Source organism: Muntiacus reevesi, chromosome 15 (genome assembly GCF_963930625.1).
Source record: "Muntiacus reevesi chromosome 15, mMunRee1.1, whole genome shotgun sequence".
NCBI lineage: Eukaryota > Metazoa > Chordata > Mammalia > Artiodactyla > Cervidae > Muntiacus > Muntiacus reevesi.
The window spans coordinates 29,665,894-29,683,301 of record NC_089263.1 but is presented as its reverse complement, the minus strand read 5'-3'; the positions used below and the strand labels follow the sequence as shown (position 1 = coordinate 29,683,301).

The 17,408-nt window shown below is 35.2% G+C and overlaps 1 protein-coding gene and 1 non-coding gene across 2 annotated transcripts in view; one reads left to right on the top strand and one right to left on the bottom strand.

Annotated features, from left to right (window-relative positions):
- Positions 1-17,408, top strand: part of ETFA (electron transfer flavoprotein subunit alpha) — a 69,896-nt gene that overhangs the window by 16,791 nt on the left and 35,697 nt on the right. Inside the window, exons 5-9 of the mRNA XM_065906738.1 lie at positions 530-629; positions 1,656-1,766; positions 2,412-2,513; positions 3,686-3,754; positions 7,292-7,374. Coding sequence (XP_065762810.1) covers positions 530-629; positions 1,656-1,766; positions 2,412-2,513; positions 3,686-3,754; positions 7,292-7,374 — 465 coding nt within the window. The remainder of the gene's footprint in view (positions 1-529; positions 630-1,655; positions 1,767-2,411; positions 2,514-3,685; positions 3,755-7,291; positions 7,375-17,408) is intronic.
- On the bottom strand, positions 8,749-8,852 carry LOC136147544 (U6 spliceosomal RNA). The gene has a single exon (XR_010659216.1). It is a non-coding gene; the product is annotated as a U6 spliceosomal RNA (small nuclear RNA).

Below are 17,408 nucleotides of genomic sequence, written 5' to 3'. Positions count from 1 at the left end.
CGACTTCACTTTCACTTTCATGCCCTATTGATGGACACTTGGGTTAGTTTTTTTTTTAATGCAACATCACTTTTTAAAAAGGTGAACATGTCCGATTTGGAGTTTTTTCTTTCATGTACATTAAGTAAACATATAAGGATGATTTTTTTTAGTATTTGAGAATTTTACTACTCTAATTATTTTTCTATCTTATCTAAATTCAGTAATCTATAATTGTCACACTTTGTAAATGATGATCATTAAAGCAAATATCATATCTCATAATTCAGTGTACTGAGTTTAAGGTAGTTTATTGCTATAAACTCATAAAACTCTTAATGTAGTTAGAGTAATGATCGACTCTTACTTATGTTCAAAGACTATCCAAAAAGTTATGCTTGAAGTTGTGGTATGTCTAAAGATGCATGTGAAATATAAAATATTCAAAATAAAGTTTTTACAGAATTCGCTTTTAGAGAATGTTACTGCTAATATTTTAGAGCCATCCATCATCATGTATTGTGTAACTCACTACTTATTTTGCTTTTAGAACCTTTTGCCCAGAATAGCAGCCAAACTTGATGTTGCCCCTATTTCTGACATCATTGCAATCAAATCACCTGACACATTTGTGAGAACCATTTATGCAGGTGAGTACCCAAGGAAAACAGTTAATCAGAATGTTAAATTTTTGAAAATTCTAAAAGCAGAAATTAATCTTGAAGATAGGATTTTGAAGCATGGATCATCCTAAAGATTCCCGACGAAAATCTTAGTGTTAGATCTTAGAGTTAGAATTGCTGCTGGACCGTGATATGACATTCTCTCTGATAGATTTAAAACACACTTTTTTCCTTCCTGGTCATTCCATGTACAGAGTGAGACTTTTCCAGTGATAAAAAATTAGATTTCTTTTCAGTATATTTTGTAAGTGGCACTTGGAAAAGAAAACTTTCTGTTTTTTTAAAAATAATTTCAGTCTTCTTTGCTGCTTCTATTTCATTTCTGTCTGCATTAAGTTCAGTGTCTTTTTAGTCGATTGATCTTTTGCTAAGCACACTGGTCTCTGGTGGGGCTGGAGAAGGCAATGAACTCTTTGATCTTTGTGATTGAACTCAAATCAAACCTCTCATCTTTAGTAGTGTTTAAAGGGAAGTATTTTGTCATAGTTTAGGTCACTCTTAATGTAATTGCTAATCCATAAGAAATGTCTCAAATACTTTGAAAATCTTGGTGCGTCACCCTTCCCGTCCTCTACGCCCCTACCATGTTTTCACTTATTATCTTGCCTTAGCAGGCGTGGTAGCTTTGTCTTTATTAAGTTATTGCAGCTCATGTTGTTGAGTTAGTGATCATGTTGTTTTGGAGAAGAAAGCTTTTGTTTATATTCCTTTTAGGAAGAATGTACCTGATTAGTGTGACAGCCTTTTCCAGTTTGTTTCTTCCATGCAGGTCAGCACTTGTTCTATTTTTAAAGACATCCAAGGTTACATAGCCACTGATATGTTCTTCAATGTTATAGTCTTTTTCCTATATTTAGTAAAGGTAGAAAAAACCTAACTGGTTTACAGTTATTTTTTCCTTATCTTTGTGAAGTAAATTCTGAACCTCAAAGGAATACTTGGCAGATTTTTTTGCCTTTCATGGTTGTTTTTAAAAATAAATGTGCTTTTCAGGAAATGCTGTATGTACAGTGAAGTGTGATGAGAAAGTGAAGGTGTTTTCTGTCCGAGGAACATCTTTTGAAGCTGCAGCAACAAGTGGAGGCAGTGCCAGTTCAGAAAAGGGTGAGTGTTCGTTTGTATTTGCCTGTTTCTTATTTTTAGTTCAGACATTATATTAGAATAAGAGATTGCTTCTAGTTAAATTTCTAATGCAGACTGTTTGAGAGCTCCATCTAAATAAATGATATTCCCAAGTTTATGCAAAAGTAAGAAATATTTATATTATTTTTTTGTACTGTGATAGTTAGTTTGGTATATATCAAAGGGGTAGGAGTGGGATGCATTAAGATTAATTTGTTATATTGATGTAAGGATTTTTTTACTCTCCTCTCATTGTTTATTATAGAAGAACTTCAATATAATGGGAGACTATAATAATAGTAAACTTATGGAAGGTGTTAATACTTTAATATATACAGTATCTTATTAAACCCCATAGAGAAAGGGTTATTTCAGTCTTATAGGTAGACTCAGAGAATTAAATGACTTCTCAAAAGTTATATAGCTAATACGGTGAAGGCCAGAATCCGACCTTTAAGTCTTTCCAAAAATCAGAGAGAATGAAATTAGTAGCAAAAAATAAAAAATCACACTAACAAAGTTAAATTTCCTGTGATTAATTCTTTGTGTATTTCTCTTAAAAAATTATTTTTACTGTAGTCCTTGAACTCATACTGTTTGTTTTGTTATATGTATCAACATATGCAGCATCAAGCATTTCCCCAGTGGGAATATCAGAATGGCTTGACCAGAATTTAACAAAAAGCGATCGACCAGAGCTCACAGGTGCCAAAGTGGTGGTGTCTGGTGGTAAGTCGAATATTGTAATTTTAAAAATGATGTAAACTTAAAATACTTTGCTTTTATTAATACTTAATTTTAATGGAGCACAGGTGTTTTTTTCAAATGTAAGAAGTAAGTTGTGAGTATTAGTCCCATTTTACCTATTAGGAAAATGAAATCTTGAGTTTAATAGTTTGGACTTCTGTTGCAAATCTGTTTCATTGGCACCAGGGGGAGCATGGTACAAATCTCAACTCCATAGCTTTGCAACTTGGTATCTTTGTCATTTTGACTGACTCCTGTGTTTTTCTGAAGAGTGTGGTTAACTTCTGAAGCAAAGCAAGGACTGGTTGGAATCTCGAGGCTGTGTTGTGTGATCCTTTGCTCTGTTTTAAAAGTCTTGCAGCACAGTCCAAGTCTCCATGGATAACTCTTTTGAAGTTTTTTTCACATTTAATATGAAAACTGTTAATATTGCATAAGACTTGCTTCTTTTTGTACATCATGCTTCTTATTTAAAAACAAAACAAACAAAAAACCCAAGAAACAAACAAAAAGACCCATATTTCATAGCCTGCTGACTTTTTAAAACAGTGACTGCTATGATTGAAAAATCTTTCCAAACTAAACATCAAATGAAATAATTAAGCTTCCAAATAGCCTCTTATTGCAAGTGGCACTGAGAGGAAATAATTTATATTTCAGAAAGGTATATCTGACTAGTTTATTCACTTATTTTTTCAATAAATGTTTGTTAGGTATATGTTCTCTGCCAGACCCATTGCAAAGAGCTGGAGAAACAGAGAGGAAAAAACAGATTATTCTTGCTCTTAAGGGGTTTAAAGTCTAGTGGAATGTCTTCTTTCAGTTATTCAGTTAAGTATTGCTAAATATAGCAGTGACCAAGATAGGTATGAATATTTTATTTAAAGAATTTTTGTTCTAGTGGGGAAGACTGATTTTAAAGACTAATTATTCTGCCAGTTAACCAGTTAGTTAATTACAGAATTACAGTAGTGTTGAATGCTTTATTGGAAAAGTGCAAGAGTATCATTGGAGAACTTAGGAAAGGCTTTATAGAGGAGGTGGCAGTTGTATAATATGAAGATTCACTCATGTATAGGAGGTTCAAAATTTTTACAGAATGGAGTTTATATTTGCTTAATTCTTTTTTTTTTTTTTCCATCTTCTTAAATGAGGTCGGGGTTTGAAGAGTGGAGAGAACTTTAAGTTGTTGTATGATCTGGCAGATCAACTACATGCTGCGGGTAAGTTTATTTTCCTTACTAGAAAAATATTTCCATTTCATTGGAAATATTTTTTCTTCATTATTTCATTTGTATATAAATCACTCAAAGCTGCAGATTTTTTTGCTTTCTCTGGTTTTCAACTTTTCTTTCTGAAACAGTTTTTCTTAATCTCCACGTAAATGGTGCAGCATTCAGTGAGGAAAGGTTGTCCTTGTTCTCTATTATTTATATGATACTCTTACCATTTGCCAAATTTTAGGAGTTTTTCCATTAAAAAAAATTAAATGTCAGCTTCATTGCCTACTTCAGATTCAGGAATGCCCTTGTTTTTCTCTTTATTGCTGGTCCAACATAAATCTCTCATACAAATAGAAATTAACATTTAGCATTTTAAAAATTTATAGGGAAGATATATCTTGTTATTAAAAGTGTATTAAGATTGAAATGATGGTTTTTGAAAAAAAATCAAAACATTAAAAATATTTTAGTTTTTAATTATACAACTATAAATGAGTGTATTCTTAATGTCTAGTTTGTTCTTCCCTTTTTGAGAGTTTCGTGTATAACTTTCTGGTTTTTATGCTTTATATTACCTAATATATGTACCCATAAAAATAGTTATGGTTTTGTCTGAATAAAAATGTAATCTTGACTCTATAATCAGATGATGGTATTTGACTGAGGATATTTCATTTATTCATTCACTGAGTAAATATTTATTGAGTGTCTGCTATATGACAGGCACTATTTTTAGGAGCTAGGCAAAAAACAGTGAATAAAATGAGCAAAATGATTCAAAGTTCTAGAGGCCAGAAGCACGTCGAAATCAAAGTGTTGGCAGAGCCACACTCCTACTGGGGAGTGAATATGTTTCCAGTTACGAGAGGCTGCCTTGGCATTCCTGGCCACGTCACTCCAGGTTCTGCCACTGTCTTCGTATTACCTTCTCCTCTTTATCTGTATCATGTCTCCCTCTACATCCCTCTTACACAGATATATGTGATGACATTTAAAAATCACCTAGATAATCCAGGATAAGTGCCTTCTCCCAAGATCCTTAACTTTATATCATATCTGCTGCCACACAGGTAATAGTCACAAGTTCTGAGAACTAGAAAGTGAATATATCTTTGGAGGGGCCATTTTTCTGCTTACTACAGACAGTAAACGTAGTAAAGTAATAAATAATAAAATAGTATGTTAGGGGCTTCCCAGGTGACTCAGTGGTAGAAGAATCCACCTGCCAATGCAGGAGATGCAGGTGTGGGTTCTATCCCTGGGTCAGGAAGATCCCCTGAAGGAGGCAATGGCAACCCACTCCAGTATTCTTGCCTGGAGAATCCCATGGACAGAGGAGCCTGGCAGGCTACAGTCCATGGGATCGCAAAAAGAGTCAGACATGACTTAGTGACTAAATAGCAATGAGTGCACTGGGAAACCAAAAAATAATCCACTTAACTTGCTTTATTATGGTGGTTTGAAACTGAACCACCAATATCTCTGAGGTATGCCTGTATACAGGAGAGTGTGCGTAGGTTATATGCAAATACTGTTCCATTATGAGGGATTTGAGCATCCTTGGATTTTGGTGTCCTTGGAAGGGTTCTGAAAGTAATCCCTTGTGGATACCAAGAAATGACTGTACAAAGTTTTGACATGTCTAATAACAGATACCCTAGTAGAATTGTCAGTTAAGCAGTTGGTATAGAAATGTGGAGTTCAAAAGTTTGGACTGGAGATAGAAATTTGGGAATCAATTGCATTTAGATGGTATTTGAAACTGGAGACTGGATGAATTCACCAAGAGTGTAGATGTAAAAGAAGTCCTAGGACTAAGCCTTAGACGCTGCAAGATTAAGAGGTAGGGGAGAAGAGGAGAATGAAGACCAAAGACAAATGGAAAGGTAAGGCAGGATAACCAGGATAGAGAGTCTGATGCTGGAATCTAAGTGAAGTGTCTCAGTAAGGCAGAGTGTGATCACCTATGTCAAATGCTGCCCATAGGTCAGGGAAGATGAGCACCGAAAAGTGCCCCATTGATCAGCCACTTAGAGGTCATTGGTGACTTTGAGCAGTTTTAGTATTGGTAGTAGTGGGTAGTGGGGGCACAAATCTGACTGGAGTGTTTGTAAGTAGTTACATGGTTGTATTCACTTCATGATCAGCCATCGAAGCTGATCATGAGCTAAGTTCATTTGTGATTTGTATGCTTTACTTGTATGTGTCATATTTTACTTAAAAAGTTTTTAGAAGTAGAATGGGAGGCCTGGCAATGAAGACAGTGAATGCAAACGACTCCTTAGAGGCTTTTAACCATATGGTAGAGCAGAGAAATAGACAGTAGCTAGAGGGGGAGCAGGACCAGCAGAGGAACTTTTTAAAGATTAGAAGATAATAGCATGCTTTATATGCCGATGGGAATGCTCTAGTTAAGAGGGAGAGGTTAATCATACGTGAGATGAGAGTTACTGGAGCGATGTTCTTGAGTCAGTGGGAGAGAATATGAACACAACTGCAAATTGATGGGTGAATGTGTTAGTTGGAGCAGATTTCTGTTTTTTAGTGCAATTGGAAGCAGAATGTTAAAAGAATATTGGAAGTTTGAAGAGAGGAAAGATACAAAATTACAATATAGGACAGTCTGAGAGAAATAAGGCCTATTTATTTAAAGTACAAAACAGTTAACATGGCTCAGTATTGGTTTTTCTCCAGTCATGCTGAACTGTATGTAGTAGGACAGGTATGCAAAGGAGAGAAAGATTGCTTAGTCAGTAACCAGAGATGGAGGTTTTCCACCATTTGGAAATAAGATGATATAAGAGGAGGGCAAGGAAATTGAAGGCATATGCAAAGGAGTGCTTAGAGTCATTGACAATAGAAACTGAACTGGGTAAAGAAAGAAGAGAGAACATAAGGGGAGAGAGGGACAGTGCAAAGAATTTTAGACCTCAGTGGGGTCAGAGGGTTGTTGGAGTCAGGTACTAAAAGGCGTCAGCTGGAATGGGGAGGTCACAGAGAGATTTTGGAAATCCAGATTGTTGAAGATAATTGGTAATGGACAGATTGAGGATATGACCATGGCTGTGGCTGAGGTAGCATGAAGGGTAAGATGACTGGAAGAGGATTGCTCAAAGAGTTGAGGAGCCAAGTTGTCAAAGTCTTCAAGTATTAAGATGAGACTAGTATTGGAGAGAGTAACAAAGACCCAGAAGCTAAAATCCTAGAGAAATGAAGGGAATTGACCTGCTGGTTAATAGATGACACAGGCAATACACGAGTGACATTATCCAATGACATGAGATTCAAAATTGAAGGCTTTTAAGGAGAAAGGAGGGAAAACTTTTTGAGAGTTGCAGTGAGGGCCTGGAGCACCACCTTGAGGCCCCCGTCGTATGAGGATAGTGGCAGACAAGGCGGCATCTGCTGGAGAGGATTGGAGAGGGTAAAAAAAAAGGTCTTTTTTTTTTTTAATTTTTTTAAAAACTGTTATCAGTGAATGCCCCCAACAAAATTGAATAATAGAGCTTTAAAAAATGACAACTATTTTTTTCTTAGTTGGTGCTTCTCGTGCTGCTGTTGATGCTGGCTTTGTTCCCAATGACCTCCAAGTTGGACAGACAGGAAAAATAGTGGCACCAGTAAGTATTGCAGTAAAATATGCCATGCAAAATTCTGTGGGGATAAGAACTGTATATATTTTGGAGCAGTCATCTCAGTGACGTGATGACCTATTCAGTGTACCGAGGCAGTTAGCCTTTATCCCGGTGAGTGTGTCCTCACAGGCCTGTGGATCTCTTGGCCTTAGTAAAAATAGCAGGCCTTAAATCCAGCAGTGTTTTTCAGAGTTTTTAAAGCAGTAGAATACTTTGTCAAATTTGTGTCAGAACACTAAATATGAAATTGAGAGAAGCATCATTTTATTATATAGATTTTATAAGTTCACCTTAGCATTTATTTACTATAATGCCTATGTATTATAAAATCTATCCATAAAACTGATAAATCTATATTAATGAACACAGACTCTCAAAATCAGGAGCTGTGAATGACAACTGTAGTCTTACATCTTCCTGAACACCTCGTTTATTTCTGTGTTATGCCTAGTTGCATGAAATTCAGTAAATTCTATAAATTCAGGAATTCTGATTCCATTCTGATCCATATTAGATTATTCTTCAATTAAAGCTATTCAAAACTTAGGAATATATTGGTTTCAAAGTTGAATTACTAACAATACCAAATGATTGTTCATGTTTCTAAGATGATACAAGTTTTCAGTGGGTAGAATTCTTAGCCAGCTTAAATCTTTATTGTGTGGAGGAAAATGAGTTTTTAAATATATTTCAAAATGTACTTTTAATGTATTTCAAAACAAGATATTAAGTCATCTCCGTTAAAAAATCTCATGTCTCATCAGATGTTCATTTAAAATTTCAAAATAATAAAAAAAATTTAAGTCTTGTCTTTGAAGTTTGTTTTGAAGAGAGTTCAACCCCATTTTATTTTATTTTTTCTTTTTTTTTTCATTTATTTTTATTAGTTGGAGACTTATTACTTTACAATATTGTAGTGGTTTTTGTCATACATTGACATGAATCAGCCATGGATTTACATGTATTCCCCATCCTGATCCCCCCTCCCACCTCCCTCTCCACCCGATCCCTCTGGGTCTTCCCAGTGCACCAGGCCCGAGCACTTGTCTCATGCATCCAACTTGGGCTGGTGATCTGTTTCACCCTAGATAATATACATGTTTTGATGTTGATCTCTCGAAACATCCCACCCTCGCCTTCTCCCACAGAATCCAAAAGTCTGTTCTGTACATGTGTGTCTCTTTTTCTGTTTTGCATATAGGGTTATCATTACCATCTTTCTAAATTCCATATATCTGTGTTAGTATACTGTATTGGTCTTTATCTTTCTGGCTTACTTCACTCTGTATAATGGGCTCCAGTTTCATCCATCTCATTAGAACTGATTCAAATGAATTCTTTTTAATGGCTGAGTAATATAAAAATATGGAACGCTTCACGAATTTGCATGTCATTGTTGCGCAGGGGCCATGCTAATCTCTGTATCGTTCCAATTTTAGTATATGTGCTGCCGAAGCAAGCACTCAACCCCATTTTAAAATCGGGTTCTTTGTCTTTTTATTGCTTCTTTATTCATTTTTTGAAGAGCAGAAATTTTTATTTTTATAAAATCTAATTATCGATGTTTGTTAATACTTTTTGTGTTATTCAGCTTATTTTAACTTAGATAAGATCTCAGAATCTAAAATATGTACTAAAACTGTAAACAAAGTCAGAAAAACCATGTGACCTATTTGCTTGTGATACCACATTTGTCAGGCTGTAAGAACATTTACTGAACAGGTAAATTCAAACCTTCCCTGACATTTAATGAAGAATGGCAAATAGGTATTTTTTTGGTGAAAATCTTGTTTGTCATAGTTTACATGAATAAACAGCTTTATTTGAGTTTATTTACCAAAGATGAAGCCCACAACCTTTCTAATCAGTCTAATCATACTTCTATAGCAAAGTATGGTGGGAGACAGGCTTTTGTTTACATTGACTTTTCAGGAACAATGCACTGTTATTAAGTAGCATGGCAGAATGACAGGGAACGACCAGTGGCATCCTTACTTGTATTGTAGATAAATGTCTTACAGTCAGCTTTTTTCAACATTGCTATCATGACTGTAGGATTACTGAAAATTTTTCTTAAGGGATTTAAAACATATTAACGTCTTCACTTTAACATGAATCCTGTATTCCCTGGAGATTCTGGCTCATTAACTGTTAGACTTCAGCGTGTGTGTGTCTGTGTATATTTGTCTGTGTGTGTGTATGTGTATATTTTTCTTTTAAGACTCTAAATCTTTTTTTTTTTTCTTTTTTTAAATTTTTTATTTTTCAGTGGGTTTTGTCATACATTGATATGAATCAGCCATAGAGTTACACGTATTCCCCATCCCGGTCCCCCATCCCACCTCCCTCTCCACCCGATTCCTCTGGATCTTCCCAGCCCACCAGGCCCGAGCACTTGACTCATGCATCCCACCTGGGCTGGTGGTCTGTTTCACCACAGATAATATATATGCTGTTCTTTCGAAACATCCCACCCTCACCTTCTCCCACGGAGTTCAAAAGTCTGTTCTGTACTTCTTCATCTCTTCTTCTGCCCTGCATATAGGGCCATCGTTACCATCTTTCTAAATTCCGTATATATGTGTTAGTATACTGTAATGTTCTTTATCTTTCTGGCTTACTTCACTCTGTATAATGGGCTCCAGTTTCATCCATCTCACTAGAACTGATTCAAATGAATTCTTTTTAATGGCTGAGTAATATTCCATGGTGTATATGTACCACAGCTTCCTTATCCATTCATCTGCTGATGGACATCTAGGTTGCTTCCATGTCCTGGCTATTATAAACAGTGCTGCGATGAACATTGGGGTGCACGTGTCTCTTTCAGATCTGGATTCCTCGGTGTGTATGCCCAGAAGTGGTATTGCTGGGTCATATGGCAGTTCTATTTCCAGTTTTTTAAGAAATCTCCACACTGTTTTCCATAGTGGCTGTACTAGTTTGCATTCCCACCAACAGTGTAAGAGGGTTACCTTTTCTCCACACCCTCTCCAGCATTTATTGCTTGTAGACTTTTGGATAGCAGCCATCCTGACTGGCGTGTAATGGTACCTCATTGTGGTTTTGATTTGCATTTCTCTGATAATGAGTGATGTTGAGCATCTTTTCATGTGTTTGTTAGCCATCTGTATGTCTTCTTTGGAGAAATGTCTTGTTTAGTTCTTTGGCCCATTTTTTATTTTTCTGGAATTGAGCTTCAGGAGTTGCTTGTATATTTTTGAGATTAATCCTTTTTCTGTTTCCTCATTTGCTATTATTTTCTCCCAATCTGAGGGCTGTCTTTTCACCTTACTTACAGTTTCCTTTGTTGTGCAAAAGCTTTTAATTTTCATTAGGTCCCATTTGTTTAGTTTTGCTTTTATTTCCAATATTCTGGGAGGTGGGTCATAGAAGATCTCGCTGTGATTTATGTCGGAGAGTGTTTTGCCTATGTTCTCCTCTAGGAGTTTTATAGTTTCTGGTCTTACATTTAGATCTTTAATCCATTTTGAGTTTATTTTTGTGTATGGTGTTAGAAAGTGTTCTAGTTTCATTCTTTTACAAGTGGTTGACCAGTTTTCCCAGCTCCACTTGTTAAAGAGATTGTCTTTTTTCCATTGTATATCCTTGCCTCCTTTGTCAAAGATAAGGTGTCCATAGGTTCGTGGATTTATCTCTGGACTTTCTATTCTGTTCCATTGATCTATATTTCTGTCTTTGTGCCAGTACCATACTGTCTTGATGACTGTGGCTTTGTAGTAGAGTAAGACTGTAAATCTTTTATGAGCTGATTTCAAGTTTACAGAAAACGAATCAAGTACAAAGTGAAAACCTTTATTTTTGTGGACTGTTTGAGAGTAAGTTGCTGAGATGATTCTCCATCATTTCCAAATATGTAGGACATTCTCCTATAAAACCACAATACAACTTTTAAAATCAGGGCATTGGCACCAGTACATTAATTCCATGTGAACATCAGACCCTTTTCAGGTTTTGCCAGTTGTCCCAATAATGTGCTATATGTTGTAGCAAAGGATTGTAATTTGTAATCAAATGTTGCATATGGTTGTCATGTGTCCTTCCATCTCAAAGAGTTCCTGTCTTATTTTGACTTTCATGACCTTGACACTTTTGAAAATTATAGGACAGTTATTTTGTAAAGTAGAATGTCCCTTATTTTGGGTTTGTCTGTTGTCTCCTCACCGTTCAATTTAGATTATATATGCGTCTTTGATAGGAATGTCACAAAAATGATATTTCATCCTATCAAGTGGTATACAGTTTCATTGTGTCTTATTAGATTTTCACTTTGACTGTTTGATTAAGGTGATATTTGTCAAACTTCTCCACTGTAAAGCTGTTTTTCCCTTTGTAATTAATAAATGTTTTATAAGGAGGTACTTTGAAATGATGTGAATATTCCAGTTCTCCTCAGACTTTCAGTTTATTCATTTACATTTATTTTCTTAAGCGAACATTGAATATTTGTTTATAATAGGACTTATTGTCCCTATTATGTTCAGTGGGTGAAAATCTGTTGTTATTATTTTTGTTGATGTACAAATTGCTCCGCATTTGGCCGGTGAGAAGCCCTTCTGGGGGCTTCTGTGTCTTAACATGTTCCCATCATTCTTTGGGGCCTTACTTACTGACAGAATAAGATGTTCTAGGCTTTTTGTACCTTTCCTATCCCAGCCCTGGTATCAGTCTTTTCCCCAGGGAGTCCTGTTTCCTTTTAGTGAAAGAATAGTATGAAGCTGACATCTGAATATTAATTGTGCCTGTTGCTGTTCAGATATTGCTATTCTCAGGACACCTCAGGGAAAAAAGTTAGGGAGTGTGTGTAGGTAGGTATGTATATGTAGGCAGGTACACAATGTAGGCAATGTATTATTATGTATTCATAATAATTTACTTTTAAATGTTAAACCACCTTGAGTTGCTGTGATAAATCCTACTTGATCATGATATAGTACCCTTTTAATATATTGCTGGCTTTCATTGACTGATGCTTTGTTAAGGAGTTTGGGATCTGTCTTTATCAAGATAATCTATAATTTTCCTCCCCATTCCCAATATCTTTGTTTAATTTTGGTATTGGCATTATGCTTCCTTCATGAAATGAGTTGAAAAATACTCTCTCCTGGTATATTTTCTGAATGAGTTTGTATAAGATTGGTTTGTGTTTGTGTCTTTCTTAAATGTTTGATAGAACTCACCATTGAAGCCATCTGAACTTTAAGTTTTCTTTGTTGGAGCATTTGACAGTTAACTCAATTACTTCAATAGATTTAGAACTATTCAGATTTTCTATTTTATTTTGAGTCTGTTTTGCTAAGTGATGTATTTGAAGGAATTCGTTTAGTTCTTTTAAGTTATTAAATATATTGGATAGAGTTATCAAATATATTGGATAAAATTATTTATAATCTTGCCCCATTTTCCTTCTGTTGTTTGTAAAGTCTGGTGTGATAGCTCCTCCTAAATTTTGCGGTTTGTGTCGTCTGTTTTTTTTGTTTCCCTTTCGTATGTCAGTCCAGTGAGGAATTTATAATATTAAAGAAACATTTCTAATGATTCAGCTTTCTAAAATAACAAGTTTATTGAGATACAATTCATTTACCATACAGTTTATCTAATTAGCTATTTAATTCAGTGACTTTTAGTTTATTTACAGAATTGTATAAACATCGCCTGTCAGTTTTAGTACATTTTCATCACCTCCAAAAGAAACTGCACACCTGTTTTCCTTCTAGCTCCCCAGTCTAGGCAACTACCAGTCTGCTTTCTGTCTTTGTGAAAGTGAAAATGTTAGTCACTCAGTTGTGTTTGACTCTTTGTGACTACGTGGACTGTAGCCCACCAGGCTCCTCTCTTCATGGGATTTCCCAGGCAAGAATACTGGAGTGGGTTGCCATTTCCTTCTCCAGGGGATCTGCCCAACCCAGGAATAGAACCTAGGTCTCCTGCATTGCAGGCAGATTCTTTACCTGTCTGAGCCACCAGGGAAGCTCTTACTGTCTATATAGATTTACCTATTCTGGACATTTTATGTAAGGGGAATCATAGAATATATGGTCTTTTATGGCTTTAAAAAAATATAGCATAATATTTTCATTTATTCATGTTATAATATTTCTTTTTATTGCCATATAGTATTCTATTCTATGGATATACCACATTTTATGTATCCATTCATCATCTGATGGAAATTTTGGGCTGTTTACTTTTTGGCTGTTATGAATAATCCAGATAGGAACATTCATATACAGGTTTTTGTGTGGACATATGCTTTCATTTTTCTTGTGTGGACATATGCTTTCATTTCTCTTGGGTATATACATGGGAGTAGAATTGCTGGTTCATATGATAACTTTATGTTTAACCTTTTGAGGAACTGTTTTCCAGAGCAGCTACACCAAAAATGAACCAATTCTTAACTTTGTTAATTTTTCTCATTGCTTTCTTTTTATTGATTTTTGCTCTTAATTTCCTTCCTTCTGGTTACTTTGGATTTACCTTGCACTTAAGATTGAACTTTACTTCATTAATTTTGTATTTTGTTTTTTCAAATGTAAATGTTAACAATATAAATTTTTCAGTATTAAAATTCATTGAGTCTTATTTTATGGCCTAACAAATGCTGTATTGTGGTGAATATACCTTGTGCACCTGAAGAGAGTGTTTATCCTGCCATTAGATACTGCAGGAATACTTAAAAATATGGCAGCAGAAATATGTCCTAAATTAAACAGAAAATTTTGAAAACACAGGGGAAACCGGACAAAGCTTTGGTGAACTGTGGGACAACTTTATAGGAGGTCTATTATGTGTGTAATTGGAGCAGAAAAACCCAGATCTCAGATGCTTAACAAATACCAAGAATAGGAAACAGGAAGAAAACTATAGGGCATGTAACAGTCAGATTGTTTAAAGAATGATTAAAAGAAAATATCTTTTTTTTCAAAAAAGAATTCATTTTATTTTTAGTACATTTACTTTGGAGAGAGAGCCAATTAATTAGAAAGAGTGCATAATTTAACCAACATCAGATCTCTCTGCTGCATTCCCTATTGAAACCTTTATTTTCTTTTTTCATAGTCTTTTCTTATTAAGGTTATTACAGAGTATTGAGCAGAGTTCCCTGTGCTATACAGTAGAACCCTGGGTAATCTGTTTTAAATATATCAGTGTGTATATGTCACTTCTAATCTGTCCCTCCCTACCACCCTCTCCCCCTGGTAACAATAAGTTTGCTAAATCCATGAGTCTGTTTTTGTTTTGTAAATAAGTACTTTTTTTTTTTTAGTTTCTGAATGTAAGTAATATCCTATGATATTTTTCTTTCTCTGTCTGCCTTACTTTACTTTTTCATATTCTTTTCCATCATAGTCTATCACAGGATATTGAATATAGTTCCCTGTGCTATAGAATAGGACTTTGTTGTTTATCCATCCTATATATATGATAGTTTGCATCTGCTAACCCCAGGCTCTCAATCTTTCCTTCCCTCACCCCTTGCCCCTTGGCACCACACGTCTGTTCTCTATGTCTGTGAGTCCATTTCTGTTCATAGATATTCATTCGTTTGATTTTTCAGATTCCACATATAAGAAATATCACATGATAATTGTCTTTCTCTTTCTGACTTGCTTTGCTTAGTATGATAATCTATCCATGTTGCTGCAAATGGCATTATTTCATCTCTTTGAATGGCTGAGTAATATTCCATTGTAGGGCTTCCCAGGTGGGTCACTGAGAAATGCAGGAGACACGGGTCCAATCCTTGGATTGGGAAGATTCCCTCGAGTAGAAAACGCCAACCCACTGCAGTATTCTTGCCTGGAAAATTCCACGAATAGAGGCCTGGCGGGCTACAATCTGTGGGGTTGCAAGAGTGTTGGACATGACTGAGCATGTATGCTATATTCCATTCCTTATATGTACCACATCTTCTTTATACATTTCTCTGTTGCTGGACATTAAGTTGCTCCCATGTCTTGACCATTGTAAATAGTGCTGCAGTGAACATTGGGATGCCTGTATCTTTTAGAATATTGGTTTCCTTCAGATATATGCTCAGGAGTGGGCTTGCTGGATCATGTGGTAGATCTAGTTTTAGTTTCTTAAAGAATGTACAGTGGCTGTACCAGTTTATATTCCCGTCAGTAGCTTAGGAGGGTTCCCTTTTTTTAATACCCTCTCCACCATTTATTGTTGTAGAATTTTTAATGACGGCCATTCTGACTGGTGTGAGGTGATACCTCATTGTAGTTTCGATGAGCATTTCCCTAATAATTAATGATGTTGAGCATCTTTTCCTGTGCCTCTTAGCCCTCTATGTGTCATAAATGTTAGTTTCCAGATTCACTGACTTTATAGGTTTCTCTAGTTAATGATCAGCAAGCACCTTTTATTACTTTAAGTGAAAACAAAATGAAGACCTGAAATCTCATGATCAAGAATTATTTTCTGGCAGACAAGCAAAGTTGTTTCATCTGTGTTTATGGTTGATATAATTGTATTCAAAACCCATAAACAAGATATATCCACTTCAATACTGATAAAAAGAAATTCTTAAAAGCAGTGAGAGAAAAGTATAAATGAACTCAATATTCCAGACAAAAAGCAGAGATCGCTAGATGTATCAAAAGCATGACTCAACTGTATGCTGCTTATAAGAAACACATTTAGACAGAAAAAGATATGTAATACTAATAGTAAACATAAGAAATTTGAATTGTCTTTATTAATATCAGATAAAGCAAACTTCAAGACAGTGACTACTGCCAAACATAAAGAGGGCCATAAATTGATGAAAGGATCAGTTTATCAGCAAGACAGAACAGTCATGAATGTGTAAGTGTCCAATAACAGAATTTCAAAGTACATCAAGCAAAATCTGACAACTAAAGTGAGGAATAAACAAATTTATTATCCTAGTTGGAGGTTTTGGTACTATGCCTTCTCCCAATAATTGATGGAGTCCTACACCAAAAAATTCAGTTAAGACATAAAAGATCTACATCAGGGAGAACAAGTTATCTGTAAATCACACAGCAAGTATTTTTGGTTTTATTGGCCATAGAGTGTCTATCATAACCCCTTAACTCTTGTTGTAGAGCAGGAGCCGCCGTAGACTTGTAAATGAATTAATGAGTTTATTGCATTGAAACTTTATATACAGAAAGAGGTGGCAGTCCAGGTTTGGCCTATTGACTTAACATTTATAGGACACTGAGCCACCTTTTTTTTCCTCTATTTTTATTCTAGGACTCCAGTTGCACATATTTTAGATATCTTTATATTCTTCTGTAGATTATTTAAACCCAGCTATGCTATTAAACCCAGCTAGGAAATTTCTTATTTTGTATTTTTTAGTTCTAGATTTTCATTTGATTCTTTTTATAGTTTCATTTCTCTGCTGAGGTTTCTTATCTGTTCAAACATTATAGGTATCTTTCTTTAACATCATGACCATACTTGTAATAGCTGTTTTTAAATCCTTGTGTACTAATTCCAAGTTCTTGGTTATTTAAGGGTTGATATCCTTTGATTGTATTTTTCACATTTTCCTGTTTCATTATGTGTGTAGTACAGTGGTTCTCAACTTTTTTGTCTTGGGACTCTTTTTAAAATTTGTTGAGGGCCCTTAAAGAACTTTTGTTTATTTGGTTCATAGGTGGCGATGTTTACTGTATTAGAGATACAAACTTAGAAATTTTTAAAATGTTTATTCATTTGAGAAGTTTTAAAAATGTTTATTCATTTGAAATTAAGTTATTCTATTAATTTATTATTAATTTTTTGTTAGAGTATTACATGTTGTATTAGTTTCTACTGGACAGCAAAGTGAATCAGCAATACGTATACACATTTTCCCCTCTTTTTTGGATTTCCTTCCTGTTTCAGTAACCACAGAGCATCAAGTAGAGTTCCCCACGCTATGTAGTAGGTTCTCATTAGTCATTTATTTTAAACACACTTTCAATAGTGTATACATGTCAATCTCAGTTCCCAATCCCTCCCACTACCAC